At 40.1% G+C, this 14,552-nt stretch overlaps 1 protein-coding gene across 5 annotated transcripts in view; it reads left to right on the top strand.

Annotated features, from left to right (window-relative positions):
• The window catches only part of ELAVL4 (ELAV like RNA binding protein 4), a 129,884-nt gene that overhangs the window by 6,663 nt on the left and 108,669 nt on the right, over positions 1–14,552 (top strand). The window contains exon 1 of one of the 5 annotated variants that reach the window (XM_066597620.1): positions 253–352. The exons of the other annotated variants lie outside the window; for them this stretch is intronic. Within the exon in view, the coding sequence (XP_066453717.1) occupies positions 329–352 (24 nt within the window). The 5' untranslated portion in view covers positions 253–328. Of the gene's footprint in view, positions 1–252; positions 353–14,552 lie in introns of those variants that run through there. 5 annotated transcript variants of the gene reach the window in all.

Genomic DNA, 14,552 nt, shown 5'->3' with positions numbered 1-14,552 from the left:
AAAAAAAAAAAACTCGCTTGCTAATTTCGGTCGGTCCGCTTCCATCAGTATGGTAATCTTTCATGAGAGTAATATATAGGGGCTTGGTAAATGCTGCATATTGTATTTCAGAGTTCCCTGCCGTGACCTCATAAAAGAGGAGGAGGCTGGCGTGTGGTTGAGCGCGCACTCTGTGTATGTATGTGTGTGAGTGTGTGTGCGTGTGCGGTGTGTCCTTCGTAGCATCTCTTGCCAGCAGTACTGTAAGAAGGAATGTCAGTTTTTACATAACGCTCTTTTTGGTTTTGACACTGTGACAAGCTTGAAGGCTCCATCTCAATAGTCACAGATGGAGTGGAATGGCTTAAAGATGGTAAGTGCATTACAGCCGATGCTATTCTTGCTATTCTTTTCCTTAATTTTTTTTTTCCGATTTTCGAAGCAATTTGAAATTACATCTGTTTTTTTTTTTTGTTACCCCCCCCCCCCCCCAATCCTTCGGGCTTTTCTGATTTTACATGGGTTATTCATGTCGAACGCGTGACTGCTGCTGTGTTGCATTCAATCTAGGATAGGACCTTGACAACTATAATGTCAGTGCACGTCTATCACAGAATTACTTGGTGCTGTGTAATCTTCATTTGAATTACATGAGTCTTTGGCCGTGTCAAGATTTTTTTTTCTTCTCCCCCTTTACTGCTGAAAGCTTTCTGCCCTAAAGCAAAAAAAAAAAAAAGAGCCCCCACCAAAAAAAAAAAGCATTTGCCGCAGAATGCCCATATGTTAAATAAGTGCAGCTGTCTTCTATTTCATTTTCCCCCAAAACACTGAGCATGTAGCTACTTGACGCTCCTTTTGTGTGCTTTTCTCACAATGGGTGTAAAGTGCCACACTTGAATCTTTGCAGTCGTGACCTGCATGGCATTTCATTGAACGCTGCAGGGACACAGGGCACAATGTACCTTACGGTTTCCTTCTAATCCCTCGAACCTGTTGTAGACTTGGACCTTTAAGGAAAAAAGAAAAAAAAACAAAACGCTACTACTTTCCCCTTTCCTACAATTTAAGGATTCTTTCTCTCTCCTCCAAGTGCCTTTTCTTCATTCTTGAGGAATTGTCTTTGTCTGCTTGTTTTGATGGGTGTAAAACAAACAAGATTAGATGGAGCATTCTAAGCGAAAGCTATCGCTCCGAGGGGAAGCCAGAGAAAGGTTGCCGAGGAAACGACTAGGGAAAGAGCGGAGATAGGGGAGCAGGTGGCAATCATTTGGGAATATAGCAAGCGGCGTGAAAAAAAAAAAAAAAAAGGCACTGGGGTTACCGCTATTATCTGCACTGCTTTATAGCAGTCTCAACTTTAATTATTCTGTATATATAGGTGCTAATTACATCTCAGCACAGATGTACAGTGAATTACTATTTTTAAGCATCTGTCTCTCTATGTGTTATGGAGAGACTGAACAAGAGCGAAACCTTGACCAACAATGGGGCAAGCCTATATAAAGAGTATGCCTATACATAAAACTGTGCAGCTCTATATAGGCGGATGGATGTATACCTATACGACTTTCTTCAATCAAAGTGGATTTCCTACAACAATACAGTTACCGTAAATAGTTATTTTAGATATTTCAGAATGGGCTTTACAGCACCAGCAGGGGGTTGAGATGGAACAGTCCCCCAACTGGTTTAAAGCAGAGAGCAGAATATTCCTTGACGCTTTATGTTCTAAAAGGAACCTATAGTTTACCATCTTGACTTTCACTACTTTATTGTTTTGTCATCGTAGGAGGAGGTAAAATGATACAAAAAAAGTCTACTCATCGGATGTGGCGGTGCAGCCTATAGTCAAAAAGTACCATAATAATGAATCGATTCCATTAGGATTCTACGTTCTCCGGTATTAACATAGTAACTCCGTACCGTTATGCTTTGTAGGTCATCACAATGTGGTGATGCATTGATGGAGTATTTTTTTGGATGGTGTTCTTTTTGACATTTCGGGAAAAAGTTAGAAAAATAATGGAATTCAACTGTTCGGTGTCTAAACCTTTTGTTGAGTAAGGAAATACATTCATACATCAGTACGGGGGACATTTAAACCCTGCAATCAAAATATGTGTTTCACTCCAGTGCACACAACACCTCAATTTCCATCTTGTTGACTAAATGAATAATGTTATAGAAAGGCAGACTATAGTCTATAATGGAGAGGCAGCTGGTAATGGAAGAGAATTGTTACATTGTATTCCTCTCTGACGTGCATCGCATCCTATATTATCTGATTAGAAACCTTATGTATTATTTGTATGTGCTTTGTGCATGCATTGGACTTTTGTGTGCGGATGGGGTGTTGATGCATTATAGCTAGTGTTTCGGCCTGGATGGAGACTAAGGTAGAATCATTTTGTAGACCAATCCAATAGTCGTTGCGTTACTATTACAATATCATGTGTCGTAATAATGAAGGATTTCTGCGTATATAGCTATCTTCCTTCGCTGGTCTATGGCGAAAAATGTAATAACGCTACGATTAACTTACTATCCGAGCTATGCTTTGACTAATACTTCCTGTTTGCCTTCTTACAAATTACATTGCCCAGAGGGGAAAGAAGAAGAAGAAACATCGCCGTTTTACTGCATTCACTTTGGAATTATGTAAGGAGGCTAGAAGAAGTGAAACTTCAGTCTAAGAATGAAAAAAAACTACGTTATTTCCCATCGAGACTGGAAATGGCGTAGAAGTGGTTCAGGTTTCAACATAACTGGGGTGCCCATAAATGTGCTGTACAAGGACGCTCAATCGTACTTCATAGGAAGTCTGATCAATGGATTTACCATCAGAGAACTGAGAATAGATGGGAAAACCAAGTCGCCGGTCTGAATGCATATGCTAGAGTATGGGTGATATACAATGTAGCAGAAGCGGTAACCCTATACTTTGTAGGGACGGTTGAAGGCGTAGAGATATATACTGGGTAGATGTATAGATTTAGATGGCTTGTGCTGATAGAAATAATTCCCGGTGAAGATTGACCACTATGATGTACAAATATCCAGGAGTAGTTAAAATCCCCTCCGAATTCAGCGGTTGCTGTAAATGTTCCTATATTGTCGTAAACCCAACAGTTTCCACGGACACCTCAGCAAATTATCCTAAACTGATAACATGTTCTATTGATTCCCTTCATTTGGTGAGAAGACAATATTCGCAACATTGTTGCTTCTCTCGGTGTGTTAACAGTTCAGCACCTTGGACAGCAGCGCACAGGCCTCGGTCAATCCAGCTATTCCTGAGGATGTTGTGTTGGCTGTCGTAGGATCTGTCTTCTTTTGTGAATTTTTAAATCCAATTCCTCTCATTCCCTTTGTTCTGAAATGATCAGTGCCTTTCAGCAGCCACTGATTTCCATGGAACACCCCCTCCTTCCTTTTATTCTTTACCTCTTTGTTTGCCAAATGCACAGAGCATCGGCACCGTCGTCATCTTCATCTGTCCTGCACTGAGCACCACCAGCCAGTTCTCCTTGCTATGTGGACTGTTGAGTGGAGTAGCGTCCTTTCCCACCACTGTGTGTTTAGCCTCTTGGCTTATGGTGATATGAATGTAGCTGAGAAATAAAAGAAATATCTATGAGAAATATTCCCTGGGGGGCGGGGAGAGGATTTAACAACACCAAGCCTGGCTGAATTACTAATCAGCATACCTTTCACACAGTTATTTGTCTATGGGACAGCTGAATGTGTAGACGTATTGAATAAGTGCTGCAATGCAGTATTTTTTTTGAATGTCATTAGGGTGTTTAGGGTTAAGCAAAGATTATTTGGTGGGACGTCATAAAAAAGCATGTCGAATTTCAAGCTGCCTGTCAGATGGGAAAGGGGGGGGGGACAGATCCTCAAATTTCTCCTCCCTCTGTTTTTGTGTTGGTAAATGTCTTCAAGGCTGAGCAATTATCCACAAAGGTGACAGTCTGTGAAGGTTAAACGATTAGTCCAATCTACTTTATCCCTTCGTTCTCTATGGGATGTTTGCCTATATATTTTTTTGAAATGCCCAAAAATCAAGGGTATGAAGTAAATGCACTTCTTCAAAAAATGACGACTTTAACATCGGTCCGGTGTTATGTAATATACGCGTATTAACTTTGTACCAAAAAGCAAATGAAAACAGAGATTTCCCAGATCTAGTAGAGTGGAGTTGGTGACATGGCACCAAGCATGCTAATATTAGAGGGTGCTATCTAGAGTTTTAAAATAAGACCGCTGGTTAATATTTAGAGGTATGATATCAGTAAGTCAGCTCTGCTAAGTCAGTGAATGAAAGAATGATGAAGAAGGTATTTATTGTTCATTATGTGTAAGGCAAAAAGTTATTGACAAATATTAATAAAAGTTATTGACAAATAGGAAAAGTTAGGGAGAAATATGAATAAACAGTATTGACAAATATTAATAAAAGCGATTGAGAAATATTTTTTAAAAATACCAAATATTAGGTAAAAAGGTTCATAGGGTTATATTATAACAAGCTTTGAATTATCTATGCACAGACGGAACACTTAATGGGCAAATTCAACTCTGCTACATCTGTGTTTATTTAAAATGTTTAACTTATAGAATCAGCTCTCCGAGGCGTCCTTTCCGAACCTAAAAAAAATGCATTTTAAAAAAAGCCAGCGATTGTCGAACCTGTTTATATATTTTTTTTATAAACCTTTTCTTGGGTGGCGTTTCTTTCTATAGTCACATATACTTTTATGTATTTCTTTAGAGAAGCCTATGCAACAACTCCAACTGTAACAAAATGCCACTGACTGAAAAAGCGTACGACAAGTGGAAAAAAATAGCGCAAAAAATGCAGTTTTTCCTACATTTCATAACTCTCTATCAATTTATGGCTGTAGTAATTGTTAACACGATTGGCGCAATGTGGCAACTCCACTTACAGCATTGTAGTATATTGCCAAGTAGGGTTGGCTACGGCTAACATCTGGCAGTTGATCTAAAAAATATGGCAAAATACGCCCAGAAAAATGCCACTTCTAAACATAGCGTTTAAAAAAAAAAAAAGTTTGTGAAACCAGTTTCCGTAAAATGCACTAAATTAATGGGGCAATTGCGCATTTAAGTTCTGTATTTGGGTGTCCTGTGTCCATATTTCTGCCCAATGCTGCCTGATCTTGCTGAATATACTATCATATAGCAAAAAAACTGAAGAAGCGCTGCAGATGCCCGGGCCCGAACACCATTATAAGAACAAGCAGCTTAAAGTAAATACTTAAGTGAAGAGATGAGACATCCTTCTACATGTAGTTCTTGTAGCCCCAGGCTCTGTCTACTGGCGGGGACACACTTTATGTATTGCGTAGTCAATTTTTTCTCATTACATTGATTCCAAGGGACTTTTAAATGCGCACCCTGGCAATGACCCCTGACCCCCGGCTCTGTCACATTTACGGCATCACAAAGGATTGCCTTATAAAGCAATAAGCATAAGTGTTCGGATGCAGCCGTCCACCAAACAGGAACCAGCTGATGCAGAAAGGAAGGATTAAGATGCAAATATTTGCATCTCCATGACAGCTCATAAAGACTTTTGTCAAGTCAGACAGACATTTGGAGGTATTAGGCCCCCTTAACATGGGCGTATTTGCGCATGCAAAATGTGTACACAGAATGCACAGAAAATAGAACCCATTGATTTTAATAGGTTCGTTTACATTTTTACTGTGCATCTCGGTTGCACAAAAAGAACACAGAATGCTCTATTTTCATGTGCATTCACGCACCCATAGTCCCCAAAGAAGTCAATGGGGATACGCAAAAGCGTGCAATATATGCAAGGAAATGCGTGAAACACTGTGCAATGGTGCAGAAAAAATAACTCATTCATTAGCCATTTTAATTGGTGTGTATTTTTTTTCAAGCGCCTTGTGCATGGAAAACGTACAGTAAAATATGCCGGAGCTCGCGTTCATTCCGCAAAAACGCTACGCTCATGTAGCTCATGCGCAAATATACGTATGCTCATGTGACACAGGCCTTACTGTATATTCAATTATGAAATGCATATATAAGGAGTTGGATTAATGGGGGGGTCATAAAGAAGAGCAAAAATGGCTTCCATCTACTTTAACACATAGGCTTCTAATAACAAATAGCAATACGCTACCCTTATATCAATAAGACCCCCCTATGACCATGTGACTACACAGATTGCCAGCGATTACTAATATTTAATTATCTTTCAATTTACTAAACTTCCCTGCTTGAGAGTTTCAAAAAGTTAGGGCATATTGAGTTAATAGAGTTAGGGTCTCTAATTTAGAACCTCTCCCAATTAGCCAGAGTAAAGACTGTTTACAAGGTTTGTCTTTGGGGGATCTAACAAGTCCATGCATGCCACAGACAACTTATCGATTTCAATGGGCGCCATGCAATACCTAATTTTCCCTGTGGGGGTGCTGCAGGGAAACTGAACAAGTTGCCACCAACCTCCACCACAGATTACAGCTGAGGGTCTCAGCCATAGAATACTGTTTTGGAGATCCATTCTAAGGAAGAGATTTTCCAAAGTGGAGAAACATCTTAAGTTGAGTTGCTATTTTCATTAGGTTTACTGGGGTACGTAGATGTGTTTGAACCCTGACTTGGCCATCTTAATGGAAGTCCATAATGTTTCCAAGATAATGGGAATGATACAAAATTGGAAAAACAGATTAGGGGCGGCAAAGTGAAACTATGAAATTATTTACACTGTTGGGTCAACATTGATGATTTATTAGGTTCTGCTCACATTTCTTTTAAAATTTTCTATCATGATCTTCATCCTAATTGTTAGAAGAAATGATGCAGACTATGAAATAAATGGAACCCATTATAGTCAATGGGTACCATCAGGCCCTGATGATTTTCGCCATTTACCAGATCTGGCATGCAGATTTTTTTCATTCTTGTTTTCGGTCACAGAATAGAGAAAAGGAACTTTTGAATGGAAATGTGAACTCAGCCTTACATTCACTCAGTACCTGACGTCTCTACACATGGCTATTGCTCACATGATGGGTTGTGTGGCGTAGAGAAAAATAGGAGGTGTACACAAATAGGAGTGCAGATATAGAAAATGACGGTGCCCAACTATTCACAGTGATCGGAAACACCAATATTACCGAAAAGACCTTTTTATACATTTGTGTGTTTCCTGTAAGGTCAAAGGCTTGAAAGAAGTATCAGACTGAATAACTAGCATTAGAATTGGTAGATCAAATATATTTCATTGAGTTGACCCTATGTGATGGTCCATTATGTCATTTTCAAAGGTATGTAAAGACGTTGTACAATAAGCTGAAGGAGACCATTACACCATTAAAGTCATCCGAAAATGTATTAGAGTTCATAGGGATGGTATCAATATCTACATTGTGATTATACAGCATGAATGGATAGATAGATAGATAGATAGATAGATAGATAGATAGATAGATATGAGATAGATAGATAGATAGATATGAGATAGATAGATATGAGATAGATAGATAGATAGATATGAGATAGATAGATAGGAGAGAGATAGATAGATAGATATTAGATAGATAGATAGATAGATATGAGATAGATAGATATGAGATAGATAGATAGATAGATAGGAGATAGATATGAATAGATAGATATGAATAGATAGATATGAATAGATAGATAGATAGGAGATAGATAGAGAGATAGATATGAGAGAGATAGATATGAGATGGATAGATAGATAGATAGATAGATAGATAGATAGATAGATAGGAGATAGATACATAGATAGATAGATAGATAGATAGATAGATAGATAGATAGATAGATAATAGATTACTATAGTATAGTGTTCCCATAGGTTTCTAGGAGGTGAATGTATGCCAAAAGAGTAAGGGTTTGAATACTTTCGACAGCTTCACATTTGGATATTGTTTCTTGAAGTTTCTCAGTAGCTTTCTACGCCATTCAGTTTCATAAAAATGATACATATTTTGCACTTTTTTAGAAGTAAAACGATTATACCTCTGGGGGTATCCCTGCAGATTGTACATTTGGATCCAATTTTCTGAAGTATCCTTAAAATAATTCAGTGGTTACATGAATGTGATCTAAATAAAACAGTAACAGTCATTATATGGGGTCGTTATTCTGTATGGGAGACTTTGCCCTTTATTACTGCATTGTAATCCTCTCTGATACATAGGAACTAATTAGTTATTATTAGCTGTTATATATTCCTGTCCTATATTATACACAGTTTGCTACATATGAATAGAATCTACAGGGACACGAGGCAAATGAATCTATTCATAGGTAATAAAATATTCATATCTATATCATACTAGTTAGTAACGCTGATGTGAAAGAAGTCTGTGCAGGCGGTCAGCGTTACAAGCTGAAATGTTAGGGAAACAAAGTCATCAATATCTTAGACATTTGGACTTTTCTGTACAGATGCGACATTAATCATCATCATCATCACTAAATAGCAGTATTTATGTACGGAATAATTATGATTTATGTAACAATAATAGTATATGAATTCTATAATAGTAATCAAACTTTTTCTACTTGGTCTTAGAAGAAGAAGTGTGCAGGGTGGTTCGCTGGGACGCTGTTGGTTATCTATGCTACCTAATTGTCGTTCCCTGTAAGGCTGCTTTCACACCTGCGTTAGGGTCAGTTCAGGGCTCACGTCTCCCTGCTCCTTTTTTTGTAAGAGAAAAACTGAAATAAAACTAAAAAAAAAAATGGTCTGTTTTTTTTTTCCTATTTATTTCAATGGGGTTAAAAAAAAAAAAACGGAAAGGCTTCCATTCCATTAGGTTTCCTTTTTTTTAACGGAAACATAACACTGCAGACTGCACTTTTTTTTCATCCACAAAGCAGAAATCTGATGGAATGGAAGCAAACGGAAGCCCTTACATGTGATTTTGGTTTTTTGTTTTTGTTTTTTAAACCTCATTGAAATCAATGGGGGAAAAAAGTTTTTTTTCAGTTTTTTGTTTTCAGTTCCTCTCCTCCAAAACTGGAGCAGAGAGAGGGAAACCCTGAACTGAACCCTAATGCAGTGTGAAAACATTCTAAGGTACAGTTCATACCATGGTTGGGCAACTTGTATCACAGACATGCAACTATATGGTATACAGATTCTGTAACATAGTATGTTAGGCTGAGAGAAGACAATGTCCATCTCATTCAGCCTGTTTTCACAGTCTCCCTGCTCTTACAGTAAAGAACCCCCTTCTTTCCTCTAGACATAGAGGATGCCCCCTTGTTACCACCGCAGTCCTGAGTATAAACAGATCACGAGAGAGATCCTTGTATTGTCCCCTCATGTATGTATACATAGTTATTTGGTTGCCAGTTAACCGTCCAGGGTGAATAATCCCAATTTTGATAGGGATTACAGCTGCCATTGATTCCCATAACACAAAAATATACTGCACATTTTTTGTATACATCTGTATTGACATGTATACAGACAACAAACGACCAAGCATTCGCCAAGAGGATACTCTTTTGGTATATTTGCATCAGTTCAGATTTTTTTTCCTCTGGTGTTGTAATGAAACTGATGCCAGGACTATATCGGATGGTTATCGGATTGGTGCAAAAAGTGCACTAAAATAGCATCAAGTTGTGTCCCACTTCAGCGTTAAAACTGGCGGGACACAAGAGGTAGATGGGAACGTGGCCTGAGGGTGCTTTACACAATGGGGGGAGTGTACTAAGAGTAGCAGTTTATGCGCCAAGTAAAGCCTGCCCTGCGGTGAAGTAAAGCAAGTTTATTATGGGGCGCGCACCTTGGTAGGTATGGCCAGTCCGTGTGCCAAGATGTAAAATGCTGAGCTGGCATGGATTTCCACTATAATTTCTACTAAATTAGCTTCTGGTGTAAACGATAGTAAGGTTGCATTCACATGGGCGTATTTCTATCCATGAATATACAGCATAGTCACCGGCCAAAATGCGCTGCTGCTTTCCGTTTTTCTGCTTATGGGTAGTCTTTTACTTGCGTAAATACATAGCGTATTTACTTGTATAAAAAAGAACGCACAAAATTGCATTGATTTTGTACGGAAATGTACAGCGCAGGTTTTCTGTGTGTTTCGCGTGTATTTGCCCCCCCCCCCCCCCCCCCCACTGATAGGACGGGCCACGTATTTTTTCATGGGATTGCACATCATGTGAAAAATATGCTCAAATGAAGGAACCCAATAAAAAGATCTATTCTCTGCATATTGCATGCTCAAAAATTGCGTGCATAATACGCCGTGCAAATAAACTCGTGTGAATGAGCCCTAAATCTGATGGGCCACGGAGGCCACACCCACTTTTAGAAAAGTGCAAAAAGGTAAAGAATTTGCACATTTTCCTGTAAGTGCAGCTTGCAACTTTTCATTCCAAGAAGTCTGACACAAGTTGTTTAACTTCTCCCGTAGTGTTTTGTATCAAAATGTTGCATTTCAAGTTCTCACCACCTTGTTTTGACACATGGAAACAGGAAATATGAAACACACTTCATGCATAGAACGCAGATGGTAGAAAAGGATTTGGGTAGTTCAGCATTTCAGTAAAAGCATGGATAACCTCCCCCAGCTTGGGTACTCTACATGCCTACATGTTTCGAGCAGTGAGCACTTAGTCATGGCCTGGACAACTGCAGCACTTCCTTGTATTTTCTTCTATGTCTACCAGCGGTGGCGCTGTGCTCCGCGCACTCGGTGGGGTGGAGTAGTAAGGCTGGGGGAGCTGAGAACTCCTCCGCTGTCTTGCACTACATGCATAGATTTTTTTCCATTATTTCTTTTTTGTGGTATTTCTTGGCTCCACGCATTTTGCTTTCAATCGCACTATTGACGTTTTTAAAGTGTTTTCTTATAGACTCCTCTAGAGGGAAAAAAGGCCTGAAAAAATGTGTGCCTGTATGAAAAAAAAAAAAATCACCCATACAGCGCTTGTCAAAAAATGCATGAAATTCTGTACGTATTTTGCAATCTTCAGAATAAACACCACGAAGAAAAAAATTGCATGAAGGAAGAAGCGTAAAGCCGGCTTCACACGGGGGTATTGGCACGCGCAATACGCAGAGAATAGGACCCATTGATTTCAATAGGCTCGTCTGCATTTCCATATTTTGCGCGCACTTCGGTTGCGTGTTCTATTTTCTGCGTATTTGCACACTAAATGTCCCCATAGAAGTCAATGAGGGTGGGTTGCACAAATGTGCGTGCGATACACTAGGAGATGTGATATGCTGCGCAATTCCGCTGGAAAAAGAACAGATCCGGAAATCAGTAAAACTAAATAGACATTTTAATTGATGCGTTTTTGTTTGCCGCCCTGAAATGAACGTGCCTTGTAGGCGCAAATAGTACAGTAAATTACGCCGATGCGCACGAAAAACAGTCTTGTTTCCTTTTGCAAAAATGCTACGTTCATGCACGTGCAAATGCGTATACAGTCGTGTGAAGAAGGCCTTAGGCTGGATTCACACGAGCGTATATGTATTTACGTGCGCATTTGCAGAATGGGTGTTGTGTATTTGTGCGCACAACTGTACTTTTTGCGTGCGCAAAAAAAAACATGCAACAATGTTCTCAGCCATTGAAATTACCATTTAGTTTAAGGAGTTCAACTTGTGCTCTTCACCTGCGCAAATGTGCCGAACAATAGAAGAGAATGCTGAATATTTTCACAAAATACGCGCCTGTGATCGAACGCATTAAAATCAATGGGTTCTATTGCGCAAGTGCGTGCGATAATACACATGTGTGATTCCGGCCTATGGTAACTTTCACAGCGGACGGAATAGGCTGCATAACGCACGACAAACCATGGTAAATTCCGCACCAAGCAGAAGTTCGTAATTTGCGCACCTCCCATAGACCTCTATGGAAGTATTTAGTGTGCAAAACGCAGAAAGATAGGTCAGGTCCGATTTGTTTGCGCCCGGGGTAAAAAAAAAAATTAAAAAACAAAACCATTAAAATCAATAGGTTCTATTCTCCCCGTTCCGTGTGCGGGAATTTCCCAAACGCATAATCGCAGCGTTTCACGTTTGCCTGTCACAGGCCTGCGGATGCTCGTGTCATATTCTGCAGCTGCGGATTTGTCTGCGTCCTGCTGCGTAATCCCGTCCTGGTAGTTTATATGCATGCCAGATATATACTCTATGTTGGGAGTTTGTAGTCAAACGTATTGCTCATACATGGCGTGAATGTAACCTTTGCGTTGCCCTGATATTGGCGCCCTTCTATAATTGACCCACCATCATTATAACTGGCTTTAATATCAGAATTTCCATATGGGGACAGACAGCAATATCAAATCATCACAAGAAACTAATTTAGTTCCATCTATGGAAGAGAGAAGGAGGAAGCGAATGCCTAGCGGATAAATGCCCTGGCGCATTATAGAACCTTCCCCCCGCATCGAAGGGCAATGAGGTGGTTAAATGGCCTTTCATTTACTTGGCCTTGCATAATTTTCACCCAGACTTGTTTCAAAGACTGGAAGAAGTGGAAACGGAGAGTTCCTCCTGCTCTGCTCCACCATCCTTCATTATTCTGTATCCCCAGAGGATCAGGTGATCTTGAAAGGCTAAGGAAGTGTTTAGAAGCACACAGAATCTTTAATTAAATTGGATGGAGACGTGGCGAGGGCGACCGTGCGCGCTGGAAGGAGTGGCTGCAATAAGGTCGGGGGAAATGGATGTGCAAGCACATTTGCAAAGATGTGACTGCAGCACAGTACAAAATGCAGAGCTAGCGAACAAAATGCTGCTCCGCACTCCTTCTTCTGCATGAAAGGTTAACCCTTTCAGCGACAACCCAGACCGATCCGCAGGGCTTTATCCAGCCGTGCATTTTATTGAAGTCACATCCTTTAGTTTTTACTGAAATGATTTTGGCTACGCAGGAAAAAAAAAATCTTGGTACTAAAGATGTAGCAGAGCCGGATGACATCCAGGCCTCGTCGTTTCTGCATCACGACCGCTGTACATTTAGCGGCAGTTTGGTGGTCACGCACGGATGGTATAATGGTCGATTACAATAGGATGGAACAGGTTCAGCTCTGCTACATCTATAATGTACAACGCAAAGTATTTTTCTACAAAGTCTTCAGATTTTTTTTTTTTCAGTGCACAAACTGCTACAATTCCTGCACATGTACGGAGCAGATGTTACATGCAATCACACAGAGTAAGGAATATTCTGTTTACAGCGGCATGCCAGGGATCTGTCTCTGGGGGACCCGGCAAACAGTTGCCACCTGGCCAGTGTGTAGTGCTTGTGCTTGTTAAAAAAGGAACAAAAAAAGGAACTCGCTGAGGGAACCTGGAGATGCTGACTATTGTGATGCAAATCAAACTATGTGTGTGTATATATATAAAGTGTGTATATATATATATATATATATATATATATATAGTTTGCTCTGCATCACAACAGACACCATCTATCTATATATCTATCTATATAGGAGACCACCCCCTTGCCCTGACTAGACCGAGTTTGGCAGATATTCAGTTCTATAATATATGATGCATACTGGCCATCTTCCTTAAGAAGACCGTCCTCAAGACAGCCGCTTTGCAGTATTAGGGCTTCTACCCACTAGCACTTTTTTTTTTACGCTGCGATATCGCTGCGTTTTTTTAATGCAAATGTCAATGGGACTTTCTAATGTTAAAGTCACATCGCACAAAAATCGCAGAAGCACGAACTTACGATTTTTGTGTGATGCGATTTTAACATTAGAAAGTCCCATGGACATTTGCATAAACAATACGCAGTGCTATCACAGCGTTAAAAAAAACACTAGTGTGTAGAAGCCCTAAAAAAGAACTTTCTGTACCTCGCCGATGTAAACTGTCTTCGACAGCGCAGAAAGCACAACAAACAGCACAGATACGTGTGCTATAGTGCGACCTTCACAGCGCAAAATGGTGTGCTATCGCGAGTGTCTCTGCGCATACGCTCGTGTGATACCGCTAATAAAGTAAAGTCCCCTGGTGCGAGCACCGAGTTGTGACCGACTCCTAGGGTGTAATCACATTGTGATGTTTTCTTGGCAGACTGTTTTTGCGGGGTGGTTTGCCATTGCCTTCCCCAGTCATCTTTACTCCTAGCAAGCTGGGTGCTCATTTTACTGACCTCAGATGGATGGCTGAGTCAACCCACAACCTTCAGGTCATGAGTGAGAGCTTAGGACTGTATTCTGCTGCCTTAGCACTCTGTGCCACATGAGGCTCCTTTACCAGAAATAGGGTTGAGTAAAACACAAGTCCAGCATTTCCAGTTGACTAACCATGCTGTTGCGCGAATTCTGCTAATGGTCTATCCTAATTAATCTTCTGGATCTATGATGCTTTGATATGAAGCCTCCTGCACACAGTCGTAGGAAATCGTAATATGGTGTGTATATCCTGTTACGGTCCTATACTGTACCATGTGCCTTTTATTTTGCAAATTGCGGATTCATTGCAATAGTTACTGCAGAGAAGAGTTTTATAAGCGGACAGAAAAAGTTGCTGCAGGATGTGA

This window comes from Eleutherodactylus coqui, chromosome 3 (assembly GCF_035609145.1).
Source record: "Eleutherodactylus coqui strain aEleCoq1 chromosome 3, aEleCoq1.hap1, whole genome shotgun sequence".
Taxonomy (NCBI): Eukaryota; Metazoa; Chordata; class Amphibia; order Anura; family Eleutherodactylidae; genus Eleutherodactylus; species Eleutherodactylus coqui.
Note: the sequence above shows the minus strand (reverse complement) of the source record. Positions and strands in the feature narration are given on the sequence as shown.